The sequence below is a fragment of the Eumetopias jubatus genome, unplaced genomic scaffold, assembly GCF_037043125.1.
Source record: "Eumetopias jubatus isolate StellerSeaLion01/CBP00866 unplaced genomic scaffold, mEumJub1_p1.0 scaffold_3, whole genome shotgun sequence".
NCBI lineage: Eukaryota > Metazoa > Chordata > Mammalia > Carnivora > Otariidae > Eumetopias > Eumetopias jubatus.
Genome location: NW_028274809.1, coordinates 58,472,375 through 58,493,618, shown reverse-complemented (window position 1 = coordinate 58,493,618; position 21,244 = coordinate 58,472,375). Strand labels below are relative to the sequence as shown.

General features: G+C 36.8%; 1 protein-coding gene across 1 annotated transcript in view; it reads right to left on the bottom strand.

The window, feature by feature from the left end:
- Nucleotides 1–21,244, bottom strand: part of OLA1 (Obg like ATPase 1) — a 189,173-nt gene that overhangs the window by 160,273 nt on the left and 7,656 nt on the right. The window contains exons 3-4 of the mRNA XM_028125433.2: nt 10,272–10,415; nt 6,336–6,463 (exon numbers count right to left, since the gene is read on the bottom strand). Of these exons, the coding sequence (XP_027981234.1) occupies nt 6,336–6,463; nt 10,272–10,415 (272 nt within the window). The remainder of the gene's footprint in view (nt 1–6,335; nt 6,464–10,271; nt 10,416–21,244) is intronic.

Here is a 21,244-nt window from a genome sequence, read left to right as displayed (position 1 = left end):
GGAGTGGGTGAGGGAGAAGCAGGCTCCCCGCGGAGCAGGGAGCCCGAGGTAGGGCTCAATTCCATTACCCCGGGATCATGACCTGAACCAAAGGCAGATGCTTAACGACTGAGCCACCCAGGCGCCCCAAATGAAATTTTTAAAAAAATGTTTTGCCCAACAAACTAACAAACTTGCCAAAAAATAATAATACTTTAGAATTTTTAAAGAATTCTCCAGCTGAAAAGATTCTATACATCAGATTAGCATATGAAAGAGACAAATAATTTCACTTTAATGCACCAAAATCCAAGTTTCTTCACAAAATGTCAGGTTTCATTCTGATTTGTAAATCAATACAAATAGTGCACAAACCTACTAATTATAATCTAGAAATAGGACATCAACTCCAATGCTTACACTACTGAAACAATCAGGGTAACACAGTCCAATCAAAACTCCCCTGGAAGAAAAGGTGACACAGAAGTTGTTGTTGGTTTTTTGTTTGTTTGTTTGTTTTTTAATTTTCCACACTCTTTTTCTTTTTTGTTTTACTGAGTGAAATTAACATTTAATAAACTGTGCATAAAGTGTACAATTTGATATAGAGTATGTATATACCTGTGATACCATCACCACAATCAAGAATTATGAACACTCCATCATCCCAAGTTTCCTCACACTCCTTCTAATCCCTCCCCCGCTCCCTCCCCTTCCCCATCCCCTTGACCCCAGGCAACCACTGATCTGCCTTCTGATATATTTAGTTTGTATTTTCTAGAATCTTATATAAATGGAATCCTGTAGTTTATGTTCTTTTCTGGACTGGCTTCTTCTACTTAGCATAAATTATTTTGAGATTAATTCATGTTACTATGTGCAGAAAAAAATGTTAACATTACATCTACCTCCTATATAAAATTGGTCTACATTTTCTACAAACTGGCTTACATACTAAAGGAGTATCTTCAATAAGCTACATAAGAAGTTTCACATAATGAACGAATTATTAGATTATTCAATTACTGTTCTTTTGAAAAATTTTTCTAAGCATTTTTTAAAGTTTCCTAAGCATTTAAAATAGCAAGAAAAATGTCACCCTGCAGTAAGTGAAGACTGATTCTGTTTTCAAAATAATTTTAAAAAGCAGAGATTCATATGTACTATTAAAAATACTTCCCACAAAGTATTGTTTATAAAATTCACCAGAATAAAAAGATTAGCTCTCATACTTCCCATCAGGCAAAGTCTGGCAATTTTTATATTTTTGTGTCCCAGTAAGACTTACTTTTGCTTCAGTAACCCTTGTTTACAGAAAGAGTAAATTCTTGTTTATCTAGCTGAACCCATAGCTATCAGTTAGTATTCAGTAACTTTAAAAACACAAGGTAATTGTAACTCTAAATCTGCGTACATGTGAAGAAGATAATCTTCCATTTTTTCTAGTATCTCTCATTACCTCATTAGCTTACTTTACAAACAAGAAAACCCCTGAAAATAAAATTTTAAAGAGAACTCTAGGGGCACCTGGGTGACTCAGTCAGTTAAATGTCTGCCTTCAGCTCGGGTCATGATCTCAGGATCCTGGGATGAGCAGGGAGTCTGCTTCTCCCTCTGCCTCTGCCCCTCCCCCTGCTTGTGCTCTCTATCTGCCTAATAAACAAAATCTTTCAAAAAAAAAAAAAAGAAATTTAAAGAGAACTCTAATGACTCATGGAGAAAGGGACCTAAAACACCTACACATTAGGCAACAAACCCCACAAGAAAAAAACACTATTTAAGGGGTAAGCAAACAAAAGAATGCGTATAGATTCTTTTACAAAAGAAGTGTTCTACATTTGTCATGCCAGACATCTATGAAAATCATTATCAGTATCTTGAAAATAATATTTTTATAACAATGAAATTTCAAACTTTTGCTGCCTAACTCCATTTTGATTTCTTAAAACATTAAAAATGTAACTCAACTGAATAACTGCCAAGTAAGCTGCTGGAACAATTTAATCTGCCTTCCTACCCCAACTCTCCATTTAAAACTCTTCATATTTAAGCCAGTAAGCCTAAATATGGTGGACATGGTGAATCCCCAATTACCTCCCTGTCTCTTTTCCATTGCTCCTCAACATCATTCATCCTAGCCACACTGATAGTCCTTTCAAAGCAGGAGGGCCTTGAAACAAGCCATTTACCCTAAATAATCAATCTCACCTTTCTTTTCCTCCTTCCCCTAACATATTAGCTCCCACTCAATCTTTCCCTCCCAGCATAACCATCATTTCCTCAAGGCAACACCACACCCTCACATGCACATGCTGTCTCTCTTCTTTGTGCACAATTAGAGAATGCATCCTATGTTTATATGACCATTTATTCAATGTCTGTCTCCTCCACTGGTTTGTAAGCTCTATGAGGGCAAGAGTCATACTTGTTTTTACTCACCATTACATCCCTCAGCATCTAGCACACTTGAAAGAGGTGCTCCATAAATAATGTGTCAAATGATTAGACAGAGTGAACTAAAGATTTAAAACCAAAGCAAACCTGTCAAAGTATTTATATTTAAAACAAGAATAAATTTTTGAGGCAATGTATATATTTACATATGTCTAATAACCAAGAGAAGTAAACAAGGTGAGGGAAAAGTTAATTTTTTTAAAAATTAAATTAATGGAGAGAAACATAGCATTAATAAATTAAAATTCAAAATAAGCCAAAATTTCCCATTCGTAATTTTTTCTCTCTCCTAACATTCAGATGTTCTTTTTTTTTTAATATTTTATTTATTTGTCAGAGTGATAGAGAGCACAAGCTGGGGGAGGGGCAGAGGGTGAGGGAGAAGCAGATTCCCCGAGAAGCAGAGAGCCCGATGTGGGACCCAATCCCAGAACCCTGGGATTATGACCTGAGCCGAAGGCAGATGCTTAACCGACTGAGCCACCCAGGTGCCTCCATTCAGATGTTCTAATGGAAGGCTTAAAAGTGCCCTGGGCATTAATACATACATCATCACTGTACTGTCCCTTTCCTTAGTAGTTGTTTTTTTGTTGTTGTTTTTTAAGTCATCTCCATACCCAACATGGGGCTCAAACTCTCAACCTCAAAATTGAGTAGCATGCTCTGCCGACTAAGCCAGCCAGGTATCTGGTCCCTTTCCTTAGTAGTTTTATATCAATTGTCTAAAACAAAAATAGAGAAACTAAAAAAATATAACCATAGAAAATGGATTTTTTTCTCACCAAAATAAGAAATGATGAATTTAAGAATTAAAACAAGTTTCAAATGTTGTAACAGGCAAATAAGTAAATAATTCCCAGTAAGTTAAAAAAAAAAAGTCCAAATCCAACAATGTAATTACACATTTATTAATATAATTATTCAATATTTATTTCCACCACTAGACTAGAAGCTTCATAATACCAGAGAATGTTAGATTCTGCTACCCACTATTTCCAGCACCTAAAACACAAAATATTTACTATATAATTAATAAATAAGTCAACTGCATTTCTGGTGACTTTAAGGTATCTGAAGAATATAATCTTTAAATAAGGAGTAAATGAAAGCTAAATCTTTCACATTCATATTTAGTAATCTGATTATTGAAGACAAAAATATATCATAATTTAGAATTAAAGAATTCCCAATTTTCACAGTTTCAAAGTAATCACTTTATCTCTTTAAACTCTGCAAATCTTTTTTACTGATTATAATTCTATGAAGGTGTTTTGTTCTGAGTTCTGTGTACTATAAAATAATACATACCATATTTCATCAATTCTAAGATGCATATTTTCACAGTTTAACACCTCTGATATCAAATTACTATAAGAAACCAGGGTATCTAGTTTAAATGGATTTTTTTCCCTTTCTTCACAATAGCTTTAGCCTGAATGAAATACAATAAAGTATGTATGCTCCTAACCAAATTCATTTTTCCCCTAAGGGTTAGAAAAACATATCAGACGAATATTATACAACAGATAACAAAACAAAGACTTGATTACATTTACTAATGGTTTCAGGCCATTATCAGGATCTTACCATCACCCTTAACTGCTCCACCTCTGAAAATGTTAAGTCAAATATCCCTCCCCCTATGCCCAGCATATCTGTTCTTGAACCTCCTTAGGTAATTAGATCTACGACCCTTCCATTTTTCAGTCCTCTGTTATGTTCCCTCCTACTCTATGTTAAGCTCTATTCCACCCATCAGTTCAATCTTTCTCACCCCAAAACTTCAATTCTCTCACCTCCAACCTCATGTCACACCTGCTCGATCAATCCTGCTTCCTTATAGACATCTCTTACCTGGATGTCCCAGGTACACAAATTCAAAAAACTATCCCAAACTGGGGCACCTGGGTGGCTCAGTCAGTTAAGCATCTGACTTTTTTTTTTTTTTTTTAAGATTTTATTTATTTCTGACAGAGAGAGAGCGAGCACAGGCAGGGAGAAGCAGCAATAAGGGAGAGGGAGAAGCAGGCTCCCTGCTGAGCAGGGAGCCCGATGCGGGGCTCGATTCCAGGACCCTGGGACCATGACCTGAGCCGAAGGCAGACGCTTAACCAACTGGCCACCCAGGTACCCCAAGCATCCAAATCTTGATTTCAGCTGAGGTCATGATCTCAGGGTCGTGAGATTGAGCCCCGCGTCGGGCTCGGTGCTGACTATGGAGCCTGTTTGGAATTCTCTCCATCTCTCCCTCTGCCCCTCCCCCTACTCTCTCACACTCTCTCTCAAAAAGCAAAACAAAACAAAACTGTATCAAACTGGCCTCATTAAGTCTCTTCCAAGACTTGCTGGTCCTTCTACATTTAACATGTCAGTGAATGCCATCAAGATTCATTCAACTGGCCCAGTCCAGAAATCCAGGAGTCACACCTGATTCCACTTCTCTTTGAAACTCTCACATCAGTCACCAGAACCAGTAAAAAAAAATCAAGCTGTCAGGAAAACAAAGGCTATCGCCAGTGCACGGGCTTTAAGTAGCAGTACTCTACATAACTGAATTCCTCCCCCACGGCCCCCCAACCCCAGCCACAACCCTATTCTTCACCTGCACCACAAACCCTTCCAGAAGGTGTCTCCGTACCTTGACCCAATATGAAGTTACCTAAATCAGTCCTTCTCGAAGTATGTATAGTGGACTTTTGTAAAGTACAATAAAAATGGAGGCACCTGGGTGGCTTAGTCATTAAGCGTCTGCCTTCAGCTCAGGTCATGATCCCAGGGTTCTGGGATGGAGCCCCACATTGGGCTCCCTGCTCAGCAGGGAACCTGCTTCTCCCTCTCACTCTGCCCCTCCCCACCACTCCTATGCACTCTCTCTCTGTCAAATAAATAAATAAATCTTTATTAAAAAAACAATAAAATGAAAAATTTTTTAAAAACATACAGAAATACTAGCACAATTTGTTAGATTCAAATAACAAAAAAAATCCTCAAATGGCTATAAAATTTTCTAAACGCTCATTTATAACTGCTATAGTTATCTAGTCATGGACCCGAAACAAACAAAGTACTAAACAAGACCACAACTGGCCTGTACCCCTAACTTATATTTCCTTCATTTGCACTGATTTGTTGATTACAATACCATGCAGTGCAGTCTTGACCTGAATCTTAACCTAAACCTAACCTGAACCTTTCTGTCAAAGAATTACTATGTTCTTGGCTCACTTCTGCACTCAAGAGAACGTAAACTAGCACATAGTTCTACCAGTTTTCCTCTTTGCTTTATACACCTCTCTCCATCAAGGATTAGCTCATCTGTAGTTTCTCCTTAACCCTCTCATCTCAGTAAGTACCCTGGATGCCTGTCTCTTCTCTGAAATAACAGAATCCCTTCCTCTATTAATTCTGCCTTCTCAACGCATGGAAAGCAACAATGCAGAAAAGTTCCACAAGTTAAGAAAAGTTCAAATGCCTTTATAAGCAACAAAATTACTTCCACATAGAAACACTTCCCAATGGTGGCGGGGAGGGTGGGCAGGAATACTCAGGGACAGGGCATCAAAGGGATTCGGCAAAAAATACAGCATTAAAGGTAACCCCTGCCCCCTAAAAAAAAAGAAAGAAAGAAAGAAAGAAAAGAAACACTTTTCAATGGATCCAATCCAGAGCAGGGGATGGAATTCAGTTAGAATATCAATACAGCACATATTTGCTATGGAATAAGCCTTCTTGTATGGAAATGATACTATATAACATTAAAGTCACAATTAGCAGACCAATCCATGATTCATTTTGTGAAGCAAAGCAAATCTATTAGTCATTACTAATTTTATTTGAGCAATAATGGAAAGAAAACACTGATTATAATGAAATGACTCAATTAAATAAACAACTGTACTTACGTGTTAGATGAAAGATTCCATCACAGGCACTGATATGAGATAGAAAGGCATTTCCCAAGCCTTGACCATTGTGAGCTCCTTTCACAAGGCCAGCAATATCCACTACATTTAGAAAGGCAGGAATTTTGCTGAAAAACAAAAGATGGTTTTATTATAAAATAGTACTAAGAACGTGTTTATTAGCCAAATCGATTTCCAAAATATTTTACATGAAGTAATCCTTTCCCTTCTAGAGCAATGTTTAGAAGACTCTCAAGAATGATTATATAAATGAATACCAAAAAATAAATAAATAAATAAGAAATAATCTTTTAATACTTTAGGACTTTCTTACCTAGGAAAATGAAGGAAAACTGTAAAGCAGAATAGATGTTTTTATTGTGTCTACAAAGAACTAAAACTCATACCATTAATTTTACTATACTGTTCTTTTGGCCCATGCACATAGACACAAAAGCAATGGAGAATATTTTAAGAATATACTGATAAAAGGTAATCATTTTAGAATGAGCCAACATATTTTGTGATGGGCACTGGACTAAGTGATTTACATGTATCATTTCAAAGTTCAAAACAACTCCATCAGGTAAGTGCTATTATTAAATCTACTTTAAAGATGAGGAAATTGAGCCTGAGAGGAATTAAGAAATCTATGTACATTCAGGGGATTACTCAGCTAGTGGTAACAAAACTGAGATTCAAACACAGGATATCTGGATTTGCATTTAATCATCATGTAGGTTATATAGACAAAAAATGCATACAATGATGTGAACTAGTTATCAGCATGGTAATAATCTAGTTGTTAACAACAGCAACAGAAATAAAGGCATATACAAAATAACCTCTGCTTTGTTCAAAGTAAAGGCATAGTTAACACAAGTTAGAAACCAAGTTAGGAAAACCAGCTGGCCATGTACATATGGAGATTAAAGGACAGCTGACCCCTGAACAACACAGGGGTGAGGGGTGCCAACCTCCAGGCAGTCAAATATCCACATATAACTTTTGACTCCCCAGAAAACTTAACTACTAATAGCCTACTATTGACCAGAAGCCTTACCAATAACATAAACAGTTGATTAACATGTATGCTTATATGTTGTATACTGTATTCTTACATATGAAAATAAAGTAAGCTAGGAAAAGAAAATGTTATTAAGAAAAATCATAAGGAAGACAAAATACATTTATAGTACTGCACTGTAAAAAAAAAAGTGTGTATAAGGGGACTGCACTGTTCAAACCCATGCTGTTCAAGGGTCAACTGTACTATTGTACAGTTGTACTATTGTACTACTAAATTACTGTCAATTTTTTTATTTGCTTAACCACAAGAGGCCAAAATTATATTATAGAAAAAATGAATATGGGTTCCCATTCAATATTTTTATTTCCATAAAAGCATTTAATCAATGTTTACTAGCAAAGGAAAAGGGAAATTTTGAGAAATTAATTCCCTCACTGCCTAAAATTTCAACAAATTTGAAGTCCAAGAGCTTTATGATTGTTGTTGTTCTCTTGAGGTCTCTGAAAAATTTCAGCAATGTCACATGACCACATAGTCTAGCAGTGACAAGGGCCCACATCTAAAGAGTCGGAGTGGGGAGAAAAGATAGCACAATAGCAGCTGGGGCCTGTACAAGGCATCTCGGCAGGAGAGGACCAAGGACCAAACCAGCAGTGTCCAAACCAGCCAACAAGACAAAGGCGTCAAGAGATTGGCGACATATAAAGGAACTGAACAAACAAGCACATTAATGGGACAACTGGAGAAAACTAAATGGAATCTATGAATTAGATGGTAACACTGGATCAATGTTAATGTACCGATTTTGGTGGTTTACTGTGGTAATGTAAGAGAATGTCTGGGGGCGCCTGGGTGGTTCAGTCAGTTAAGGGTCTGACTTTTGGTTCCGGCTCAGGTCATGACCCCAGGGTCCTGGGCCCTGCATCGGGCTCCCCACTGAGAAGCTCCCTTCTCACTCTCCCTCTGCCCCTCCCCGTGCTCATGCACTCTCTCTCACTCTCTCAAATAAATAAAATCTTTAAAAAGGGGGAGCAAAAATGTCTGTATTTAGTAAATACAAATTTAAGAGTTTAAGTGCAATGTGGCATCACGTCTGCAACTCATTCTCAAAAGTTCAAAGAAATTTGGGTGAAAGGTACACAAGCATTCTGTGGGTAATTTTGCATCTTTTATATAAATTTGAAATTATTTAAAAATAAAAAAGGTTTCCAAAAGAAAACAGAAGCCAGTCTGAGGAGTCAATTTCAGGAATATAATTTGAACCAGTCCAATGACTGACATATTGTAACCAATTGAGTAACCCTTCCATGCATGAATACATGAGTGAATAAATGAAGACAAGAAAGCTCTTCCTTACAGTAGGTGGCCAACAAATAGTAAGAAGAAATGAGGGAATTATAAAATCACCATGTGGCCATCATCACTGTAATAATTAAGTCATTTAAAAAAATCAGTGGGTGCTCAAACTAATGGATGAAAGTAGAAAAAGTGAATAAATTTGGTATTTATTTTGTGGCTAGAACTCATGAGAATTGGGACACCTGGGTGGCTCAGTTGGTTAAGCGTCTGCATTTGGCTCAGGTCATGATCCCAGGGTCCTGGGATCAAGTCCCGCATCGGGCTCCTTGCTCAGCGGGGGAGCCTGCTTCTCCCTCTGCCTGCCACTCCCCCTGCTTGTGCTCTCTTTCTCTCTCTCTCTGACAAATAAGTAAAATCTTTAAGAAAAAAAAAAAAGAACTCAAGAATTGTTGATAGATTGGATGTAGGGGTGAGGAAAGAGAGGAACCAAGGATAAATCTTGGACTTTGACTTAAGCAACTGAGGAAATAATAGTGCTATTTATTGAATTATAAAAGTCCTGAAGAACAAATTTGGCACGAGGCAGAGTGAAATGAAGAGGTCCATTTTGGACATGTCAAGTCTGAGGCACCTATTTAGTCATCCAGGTGTCAATGTCAAGAAGGTAATTAGATATGTCTGTAAATCAGCAGAGTTCACGAATAGAGACAGAAACTTGGGATTTATCAGCACATTTCAAATGGTGAGAAACTAAAGGCAAACTAAATTCTCAGTAATAGGGAAATAAACTATATATTCGTGTAATATAGTATTAAACAAAGTTATATTAGAAATTATTATTTAAATCTGTATTTTTTAATCTAGAAAAATATTAGTAATACCCCAAGTAAGAATATATTCTATTTTTGTAAGTATGTGTGTCTACCTCCCAGGGAAAAGTATGGAAGGATATACCTCCAAGTATTTATATCTGTGATATCAAGGTAGAAGTATAGGTGATTTTTACTCTTCTCTTTATACATTTCCATACTGTCTGAACTTCCTACAATGAACCTGTATTATTTTATTTTTTCTAATTAAAGATCTAATACATGCTTGTTACAAAAACTTCAAACAATATCAAGAAAGTAAAGTAAAAATCAAAAAAAAATAATAAACGAAAAGAAAGTAAAAATCACCTAAAATTCCACTACTCGAAGATAACCGTCAGTTTCATACATTTTCCCATGAATATACATGTATATGTATAATTTTACATGAATGGAATCATGTAATACAGGCCACTTACTCCCTCTACTTCATATTCCCCTGAAAAAAATAACTGCAATGTTAACAGCCAGATGTATCCTTTCTCACCTTTCTCTGGGCTCTCTACATTATAATCACCTATAATACATTAATGTTGGAGAAAAAAAACACTTTGTGTTTTTTTTTTTTAACTACGCCACACATGGGGCTTGAACTCACAACCTCAAGATCAGCAGACACATATTCTACCAAATGAGCCAGGCAGGCACCCCCTATATGATTTTAAATATATTCCTTACATATTTTTACTCAGTCTATATAGGGTCAACAAATAAAGAATGGCATAAAGATTTTCTTACCTTGCTGGTTTGTGGTACTGGCAAAGAAAGTCAAACCTTTCATCTGGCACAGGTACTCTGCTCTCATTAGGATCAATAGTGCAGAATGGGAAGTTTTCTGCTGAAGCCTGACTATTGGTTAATACATTGAAGAAGGTAGATTTCCTAAAATAAACAAAAACAATTTCAATCAATTCTTAGGGTTAACACTGAGAAAAACTTAACCTCATTTTCATGTCAATGCTCAAATAAGATCCATGATAATTATAAAGCCAATCTGGGAAGGGAAGGTGGAGAATAACAGAAATGAATGAAATTTACTAACAGAAATGAATTTTTTTACTAACAGAAAAGAACGAAATTTACAACAATGCAGCTCATGATTTATAATCAGTTTATGTTCCTATCTCAGTCTATTTGAAACTTGAAAAGCACTTTCCCAAAGAATCTTTTTTATAAGTAATAACTAGTTTCACACACTATAAAAAGTATTTCATTTCTAAAGTACCTGGTAGTACCAGTACCACTTCACCTATATCTAATATAATCTTCTCCAGCATAAATGTAGAGAGGTGTGCATCTAGCTAGGTCAATCATGGCCCAAGCATTCTAAATTGGGAAACAGATGCCAAGTATGTAATAGGAAATGGGAAGCTGGAGCTCAGACTCCCTACTAATTGTTAATAATACAGATTACTGTTAAATCTAGAGTAATGAACTGTGAATTATGAAAAATCAAAATGTGAATTCTTCAACATATAATAAATTAAGAAAAAGATCTATTGATAATAAATTGTCAAGGCGCTGGGTGGCTCAGTTGGTTAAGTGTCTGCCTTCAGCTCAGGTCATGATCCCAGAGTCCTGGGATCAAGCCCTGAGTCTGGCTCCCTGTTCAGCAGGGAGGCTGCTTCTTCCTCTCCTCCCTTTTTTTTTTTAAGATTTTATTTATTTATTTGTCAGAGACAGAGAGAAAGAGCACAAGCAGGGGGAGCTATAGGCAGAGGGAGAAGGCTCCCTGCTGAACAAGGAGCCCAATGTAGGACTCGATCCCAGGACCCAGGGATCATGACCTGAGCTGAAGGCAGATGCTTAACTGACTGGGCCACCCAGGTGTCCCGCTCTCCTCCCTACCTGTGCTCTCTCTATCTCTGTCTCTCTCGCTCAAATAAATAAATAAAATATTTAAAATAATAATAATAATAATAATAAATTGTTGCTAATGTTCTAATTATCTGATTCTTATCAGGTAATACATGCTCAGAGAATGCCAACTCTCATATTAACACTAGCTACATTTCTTTTTTTCTTTTTTAAGTAGGCTCCACACTAGGTGTGGAGCCCAATGCAGGGCTTGAACTCACAACACTGAGATCAAGACCTGAACTGAGATCAAGAGTTGGATGCTTAACCAACTGAGCCACCCAGGCACCCCCAGCTACATTTCTAAAATATGATCATTACAGTGTCAAAATTCACAGAGCAAAATCCAAAACAAAATGGTATTTTTAAAGGTTTGTTGATCTATTCTATACTATTTTCCAATTCCATCACTAATATGGACAGCAGAGAATTCACTATAGTGAATTTTCTTGCTCCAGAAATAGGACTGTAGCATACATGAGGACTTAAAATGAAAATTACTGGGGCGTCTGGGTAGCTCAGTCATTAAGCGTCTGCCTTCGACTCCAGGTCATGATCCCAGGGTTCTGGGATCGAGCCCCACATCCGGCTCCCTGCTCAGTGGGAAGCCGGCTTCTCCCTCTCCCACTCCTCCTGTTTGTGTTCCCTCTCTCACTGTATCTCCCTCTGTCAAATAAATAATAAAATCTTAAAAATATATATATATAAAAAAAAGATATGACCTAAGCCTATAGGAAGAAATTGATACTTACTACAATTAGCTCATCTGATTGAACTTTTAACCAAAGAAGTAACCCCTTTAAAAACAAAAACAAAAACATGGGGCGCCTGGGTGGCTCAGTCACTAGGCGTCTGCCTTCAGCTCGGGTCATGGTCCCAGGGTCCTGGGATCGAGCCCCACATCGGGCTCCCTGCTTGACGTGGAGCCTGCTTCTCCCTCTCCCACTCCCCCTGCTTGTGTTCCCTCTCTCACTGTATCTCTCTTTGTCAAGTAAGTAAATAAAATCTTTAAAAACAAAACAAAACAAAACAAAAACTCTGAGACTCTTTAAAGAGAGTTATGAACAAAAGGCAACAATCAAGGCTTCTTTAAATACTACTGGTGAGAAGTATATTTTGGCAACAAGACAGGTTTAACTTGTACCTGCCTATAGGTCTTTAAATATTATTCTTATATCACATTCAGACTAAACATTTTTTAATAAAGAAGAAATGTTTGCTAAATAGCCACATAAATCATTACTGGTTACTTGGAGCACCACTGGCCAAATCAGTAGCTTTTAAATGCCTGCCTATAACATAATTAGCTAAGAATGTAAAGACATGCATTACCAGGCTTCTTTCCAGACCTGGTGTAAGTACCAGTATTTTGAAAATATCTTACGTGTTGCATATGTAAAGTCATGTTTTGGACCAACGCTACATTCAGACTCAGCTAACAACTCACTAAGTAATACTGACTGTTGTAGAATTTATACTGGCAATCTCTCAGAGTCTGGTAACAATCCCAGAACTCTAGGAATGAAAATTAAAAAGAAATCACTACTTTCTTTTTTTTTTTTTTAAGGTTTTATTTTAAAGTAATCTCTATACCCAATGTGGGGCTCAAACTCACAACACCGAGATCAAGAGTCACATGCTCTTCCGACTAGGCCAGTCAGGTGCACCAAAATCACTGCTTTCTATAAAGCTAGCTTTTAATTTCAATCCTGTTAAGATAAATGTCACAGTACTTAATTTAAAATAATCTGTGTATTTATAAAGTTCTTCTATGTATTTATAAAGTTCTAGTCCACCTACTTTCAAAAAGATTCTGAAGCTCAATACAATTTTTAAAATTAACACATATAATAAGGCAGATAATTTTTTAAAAAGAGAACTCACACTCAGATTATGATCTTTAAATACCGTGTCCTTTAAAAATAACCAGGACTGGGCACCTGGGTGGCTCAGTCAGTTAAGCGTCTGCCTTCGGCTCAGGTCATGATCTCAGGGTCCTGGGATGTTCAGCCCAGCTTCCCTCTCCCTCTATCTGCCTCCCGCTCATGCTCTCTCGCTACCTCTCTCTCTCTCTCCCTCTCTCTCTCAAATAAATGAATAAAAACGAAATAACCAGGACTCCTTGGAGAAATGGCTAGTTCCAGGTCTGGGACCAGAAATATGAAGATAAGCCTCAATTTTTCCCACAGAAAAGAAGGAAGCTATGAAAGATCATAAAGTCTTATCAAAAAAAAAAAAAAAGAACTCTGAAGCCAACTTGAATCGCCAAAAATAGATCACTCTGGGCATCAATAAGAACAGCTAACGATAACTGTAACAAATCAAATAACTTTTTATCCACAAGTTGTCCATAATCCGCAACAAAACCAAACCAAAATAAGCCCTCTCTGGCCACCTTTTAAGGATGCTAGGGTGATTGATTCTTTTAAAGATTAAGTAAAGCACTTATTTCTTATATGAACTGTACTTTTAGAGTAACAAATACTTGATTAAGAGGAGATTGCCTTATGGACATATTCTAGCCAATAAATGAGGAAAGAATAAGAAACTTAGAATACTACCATTTTGCAACCCCTAAGAAATTAATGGATTTGGGTAATGATCACCAATGACAGTTAATACTGCAAAAAGAAAAAGAAAAAAAAAACAAAAAATAGAGTGCTTCCTAACAGAAGAAAAGAAGTATATACAACATCTTTCAAGTATTAACATAAAAATTATCTGATCAAAAATTATCTGATACTAATCTAAACAAGCCTTTGGATATTACTACCACTTTATAGGAAATACAGAGGAAAGAAGAATATATTAAATGACACCACAGAGAAGCAATCATTCAGACTGGAAAATTCTATAAGACAAACAACCAGATTTCTTCAAAAAGTCAATTGGGAGAAGACAGAAATTCTGTTTCTGGGTGAGATGCACACTCACAGCAGACTAGAACTCTTACCCAGAACTAGAAAAGCCATGTAAATGCACAATACGAAAACATCTATTTGAAGAGGATAGAAATCTGGAAATGGAAAAAAATCTCAAAGAAGTGATCTGTGACCACTTTCACCCTGGGAACACTTGCCCATTCAAGACAGAGGAAGGAGGCCAAGAATCCAGGCTTTACACTCATGGAAAGCTGATATTGGAGGGCAGAGAGCCCAGCAAAGCCTCCAGGGGAATCTTAGACGTCAAGAACATGACCAGTTTTCACCTGAGGATATTTCTCCCAAGAGGGAAAACTACAAAATGTGCTTAAGTAAAGGGTGACATAAATTGGCCCACTACCCTATACCTTTACTTCCCTCCACACAAAAAAATAAACTGGTTGCCAGAATAACCCATCAGTCCTTATTTATCTAAAATTTAACTAAAATATTTTATATCTACAATGAAAATATTACAAAATAATGTTACAATAAAAGTACTTAAAGTAAAATGTAAATATGTTAATTAATCCAAACATATATAGAACACTTGCGCCTTTTTGGTAGGGACAATTATATTTTTTTATATTGTAGTTTAAAAACTGCTCATTGTTATTATTACAGTCATAGTAATTACAATATAAAAAGGCCAGAGAGAATTTATGCACTTGTTTTCAAATTTATGGCTATCATTAAGATAGTATTTTTGACTGCCTACCTTAACAAAAATGTTTTATATTAAAGGAAAAAAGTTATCCCTTAAAACATAGAGAAAAACATACTAAAAGAAAGTCCCATTATCTCTTAGACTGAAAAAATTCTTACATACAGCCAAACTAAACTTGGAAGAATCTCCACTTATACAAATATCTCATCTTGGTCATGGATTTTAAATTTCATAAAGTCTAAGTCATTTGTACCTTCCAAGAGTTATAAATACAAAAAAGTAAAATGAAATAAGGAACAAGAAAAAGGAAAAATTTCTAAGGATTATTACTATAGGCTTCAGTGGCAAGTTAAGACATTCTGATCTACTCAAATCTATTAAAGGAAAGCCTTGTGAATTTAAAAGTTTTGGCCTATGTCTAGAGTGCTAAAACCCATAAGGCTTTTTGTGAGGATTTTACACACATACACACATACAAACACAGACATATTTAGATCCCTTAAGGTTATTATTAAAGCTTCAAAATAGGAGGGCACCTGGGTGGCTAAGTGCGTTAAGCGTCTGCCTTTGGCTCAGTCATGATCCCAGAGTCCTGGGATAGAGCCCAACATCTGGCTCCCTGCTCAGCGGGAGCCTACTTCTCCCTCTGCCTCTGCCTGCCATTCCCCGTGTCTGCGCTCTCTCTCTGTGTCAAATAAAATAAATAAAATCTTTAAAAAAAAGCTTCAAAATAGGAGAAAGTTTCAAAATTGTAAGAATTTTTCTTATGAAAGAATGGGCTTACATAAATATTTCAGCAATGATAGCATTAAAAAGAAAAAAGTGACTAGACTTAATGAATGCCTCTCTCCATTTAGGACCTAAATATTTTTGAAATTACATATTTTACTGTAATAAGTAAACCTGACCGAAAAGATGTTTTATCTAAAACCTTATGCAAAATTGCAGTATGCATTGGGAAGTCAGGATGCCAATGCAAATCCCACAGCATTCTGAACTAACCATTTATAAAACAAACATCTAAAACATGGAAAAAAAGTAGAATGTTGTTTCACTAAACTGTTAAAAAAATATCTGTTAGGTAAAAGAAATAAACAGGGATGACAGAAATGAATACCAATGTGGGTATACATGGGTTAGTATAACCACATGTATTTCCTAACTCTGTCAGGTGAGAGGGCCTAAAAGCAGTAATATTCCAGCACCAAAAATCATACCTAGAGTCAGATCTTAGTCTCTAAATACCATTCTCCAATAAAAGAAACCAGGCTCCCTGGAAACAAGGCAGGGACAGGAAAAAAATAATAGCCTGAAACATCTTGTAGTGTCATAGAGGAAGTGCTTTAAAAAAAAGAAAGAAAAGGGGTGACCGGGTGGCTCAGTGGGTTAAGCGTCTGCCTTTGGCTCAGGATCCTCAAGTCCTGGGCATGATCCTGGAGTGCAGGAATCGAGCCCCACGTCGGGCTCCCTGCTCAATGGGGAGTCTGCTTCTGTCTCTCCCTCTGTCCCTCCTCTTCCACACCAGTACACGTGCGCTCTCTCGCTCTCAAATAAATAAATAAAAATCTTTAGAAAAAAAGATTTATTTATTTGAGAGAGAGAGAGAGAGAGCGTGCTCACGCGCATGGGGAGAGGGGCCACAGGAGAGGGAGAGAATCCCCAAGTGAACTCCGCACTGAGTAGGGAGCCCAACACAGGGCTCTGCTCCAACAACGCTGAACTCATGACCTGAGCGGAAATCAAGAGCTGGTGTTCAACTAACTGAGCCACCCAGGTGCCCCAGTCAGGGAAACTTTAAAAAGAAACAGGGTATTTGAATAGCCTCAAATTATCTTTCCCCTATAATATTAATTAATTACTGTGGATGGTCTTAACAAATGTCCAGAAATTTTTTGATACTTCTTCCTTCTGAAGGTGGAGCTTCATTCCCCAATCTTTGAGTGTGGGTTGGACTTAGTGACTTGCTTCTAATTAATAGAGTATGGAAAGGAAAAAAGGTTACTTTTACAGTGAAGAAATCTGGCAGAGACCACCTTAATCAATGATCAAGTTTAATATCACCAGAATAAGTTGTGTTGATATTGTATATTCCTTAATATGATGCTATGAGGATACTTCACCTCCATGGAATTCTTCCCAAAGTCCATGCATGATTTCTGATATCAAAACATATTACAGGGGCACCATCAGTGGTTAAGCGTCTGTCTTCGGCTCAGGTCATGATCCCGGGGTCCTGGGACTGAGCCCCACATCTGGCTCCCTGCTCAGAGGGAAGCCTGCTTCTCCCTCTCCCACTCCACCTGTTTGTGTTCCCTCTCTCACTGTATCTCTTTAAAAAAAAAAAAAAATTTACAAAGCTACAGTGTGGAATTAACATAAAGATAGACATAGAGACCAGTGGAATAGAGAGCTCAGAAATAAACCCTCACATATATGGTTGAATGATCTTCAACAAGAGTGCCAAGAACAGAAAATGGGGAAAAGACTGTCTCTTCAACAAATGGTGTTGAGAAAACTGGACAGCCACATGCAAAAGAATGAAGTTGGATCCTTACCTTACACCATACACAAAAATTAACTCAAAATGGATCAAGGACCTAAATGTAGGACCTAAAACTGTAATACTCCTAGAAGCAAACACAGGAAGGAAACAACAGAGTGAAAAGACAACCTATATAATGGGAAAAAATAATTGTAAATCATATGTCTGATAAGGGGCTAATATCCAGAATATTAGGATAAAGAACTATAACTCAACAACAACAAAAGTAACCTTTAAAAGTTACATATGTGGACAAAGGACCTAAATAAACATTTCTCTAAAGAAGACAAACATATGGTCAATTAGCATCTGAAAAGATGCTCAACATCACTAATTATCAGGAAAATGCAAATCAGTAGTACAATAAAATGTCACCTCACACCCATTAGGATGGTTACCATCAAAAAAAAAAAAAAAAAAAAAACAGAAAATAAGGGGCACCTGGGTGGCTCAGCTGGTTAAGCATCTGCCTTGGGCTCAGGTCGTGATCCCAGGGTCCTGGGATCGAGCCCTGCATCGGGCTCCCTGCTCCACGGGAAGCCTGCTTCTCCCTCTCCCACTCCCCCTGCTTGTATTCCCTCTCTCGCTGTCTCTCTCTGTCAAATAAATAAAATCTTAAAAAAAAAAGAAAACAGAAAATAACAAGTGTTGGGCAGGACAGAGAGAAACTAGAACTCTGGTACATTGCTGATGGAATATAAAACAGTGCAGCCACCACAGAAAACAGTAAGGAGGTTTCTCAAAACACTAAAAGTAGAATTATCATATCCAGAAACCCCACTTCAGGGTATTATACAAAATTAAAAACAGGATCTCAAAGAGGTTATTTGTACACCCATGTTCACTGCAGCATTATTCCCAATAGCCAAGAGATGGAAGCAACCCAAATGTCTATCAACAGATGTATGGATAAAGAAAATGTGGTATATACATATAACAGAATACTTTTTGGCCTTCAAAAGGGAAATCCTATCACATGCTAAAACACAGATAAACTTTGAGGGCACTGTCCCCATGCTTGGTGCTGAGTGAAATAACCAAGTCACAAAAGGACAAATACTATATGATTCCACTTCTATGAGATATCTACAAGAGTCAAAAATCATGTAAACAGAAAGGAGAATGGTGGTTGACAGGGGCTAGGGAGAGGGAAAAATGGGAAATTGTTCAATGGGTAGAAAGTTCCAGATCTGCAAAATAAGAAAGTTCTAGAGATGTGTTACCTAACAATGTGAATACAGTTAACACTACTGAACTGTACACTTAAGAATGTTTAAAGGGTAACTTTTATATTGTGTTTCTTACCATAATTTTTTAAAAGTTCATAGCATGAAAAAACATCACATTTGAATTGAGAAACATTATACAAAATACCTACATCCACACATTTCAAAAATAAATAAAATTTTCCATGACCTTTAAAAGATCTGTACTAGAAAAAAACATTAGTGGGAAACCTGGTGAAAGACAAATAAAGTCTACAGTTAATAGTAAATAAATGAGCAAAAAATAAATCTATCTGAAATTATGTGGTAATACAACAATAGAGATCAGAATTCTGAATAAAGAAAAAACACCAAAAAAGATTTAAGAGAAAGCCATCTATCAAGTACTTTTAAGGGACACAATTACTGCTGAAATAATAACAGAAAAGACTGAAAAGGAGAGCAGACCTGTCATCCAAAAGATTATTCAAAACACATTAAAAAAAAGAAAGCAAATAATTCCCAAATCACAAATTTCCATGAAAGAGCAGGCACAGTGGAATGCTGACAAGCATACAATAAGACTGAAGTTCATTTAAAATGGTACTGGGGAGTTTTGCTTTCCCTTCTACTATGGGACTGCCCTCCTGCCATAAAGTGCTATAAAACCAGACAAAACATATGAAATAACAGTTTCAGACAGAGGACAGTATGTAGCACAGCCCTGTGTTCCCTAAGAGAACAACAAATGAACTAAGCTCTACAACTACCCCAGTTGACTGCCTAAAAGTAATTTCAAAGCCACAGCACAGGGAGGGAGAACCAACAGAACCTGGCAGTCCTGCCAAGTTAAAGAGAAGGAGATGAGAGTTTGAGGAGGCCAAACCAGCTAGAATTTATAGGGCCGTGTAATGGGAAGGAAGATCTGCACAGAGGGAGGGCTCTGGAGATCAGCAAAAGGTGTCCTCAAGACTATGGCTAAGTAATGATTTGTACATGAGTTAATTCAGTCTCCAAAAGGCCGGGGCGGGGGGGAACACTCAAAAACAAGTGAGTGAACAATTCTCAGGCTCACACAGAGCTTGGAATAGTTCACAGTCCTACCAGCCAGAGTAGAGAGATCATATAATATAAGGGAACTTGGGTAGAGTCCTCAAAAAGTCAAATCTTATATGAGGGCTGAAGTAACACCAGAGCAAAAACTATTATGAATTCATCATAAGAAAGCATAATAGCAAACCTCAAAATAATCAAAATGATACACAAATAACTAAATGCCAGAACAAAGTTGAACACTCTTTAAAGGAATACTATAAAATGTAGCACTCAACATAAAATCCAATGTCTGGAATCCCACAAAAACTACAACACATGCAAGGAAGAAGGTAAATGTAGACCAAAATCAGGATAAAAGCCAATAAATACAAACAAATCAGGTAATGATAGAGATAACAGAATTAACAGATAAGTCCCTAAAGTAAATGTTATAAATTTTTTTTAGAATTTTCTGAAGGACATAAAGGGAAATATGAAGACAATGAGGAGTGAAATGAAAGATACAAAAACTATGCAGACAGAACTACTGTATGAAAAATACATTTGAAATAAAACGAAATTGAAAAACACACTGAATATGATTAGCTGCAGATCAGACAGTGCAGAAAAAAAGATCAAGGAACATGAAGACAGAGCAACAGAAACTATCAAATGAAGCATAGTGGAAAAAAAAAGATTGGAGGAAAAAAACCAGAGCCTCAGTGGAATACTATCTAGATAACTACCCCACTTAAAATAAGAGTCCCAAAAGGAGAGGAAGGGGAAGAAGGGATGGGAGCATTTGAAGAAATACTGGCCAAATATTTTACGAATTTAATGAATATCATAAACTCACAAACCTAAAATCTCAACAAACACCAAGCAAAAGAGACATAAGGAAAATCACACCAAAGCACACGATAATCAAATTGCTGAACACCAGTAGTACAGAAAATTTTAAAAGCAACTAAAGGAAAAAACAAGACATTATGTACAGAGTGACAATAGTTTTCTCATTGGAAAGCTAGAATGGAAGGTAACTTCAAAATGCAAAAAGAAAAACTGTCCATGGAATCCTCCCCAGTGAAAATCTTTAAAAAATGAATGTATAATAACCACATGAAAAGATGCTCAACATTATTAGGCATCAAGGAAATGCAATTCAAAACCACAATGAGATACACTTCACACCTTGGCTATAATAAAAAAGATAGTAACAAGTATTGGTGCAAATGTAGAGAAACTGGAACTCACATACACTGCTGGTGGGAATATAAAATAGCACAGTTGCTTTGAAAAACAGTCATGCAATTCCTCAAAGAGTTAAACATAGGGTCACCATACAAGCCAGAAGTTTCACTGCTAAGTATACAAGAGAGATGAAAACCTATGCATACATAAAATTTTGTGTATTCCAGGGCTGGAGCAGAGAAAAGTACAAATAGCCTGGAACATACTGTGGTACAAAAAAGTAGAAAGTACTC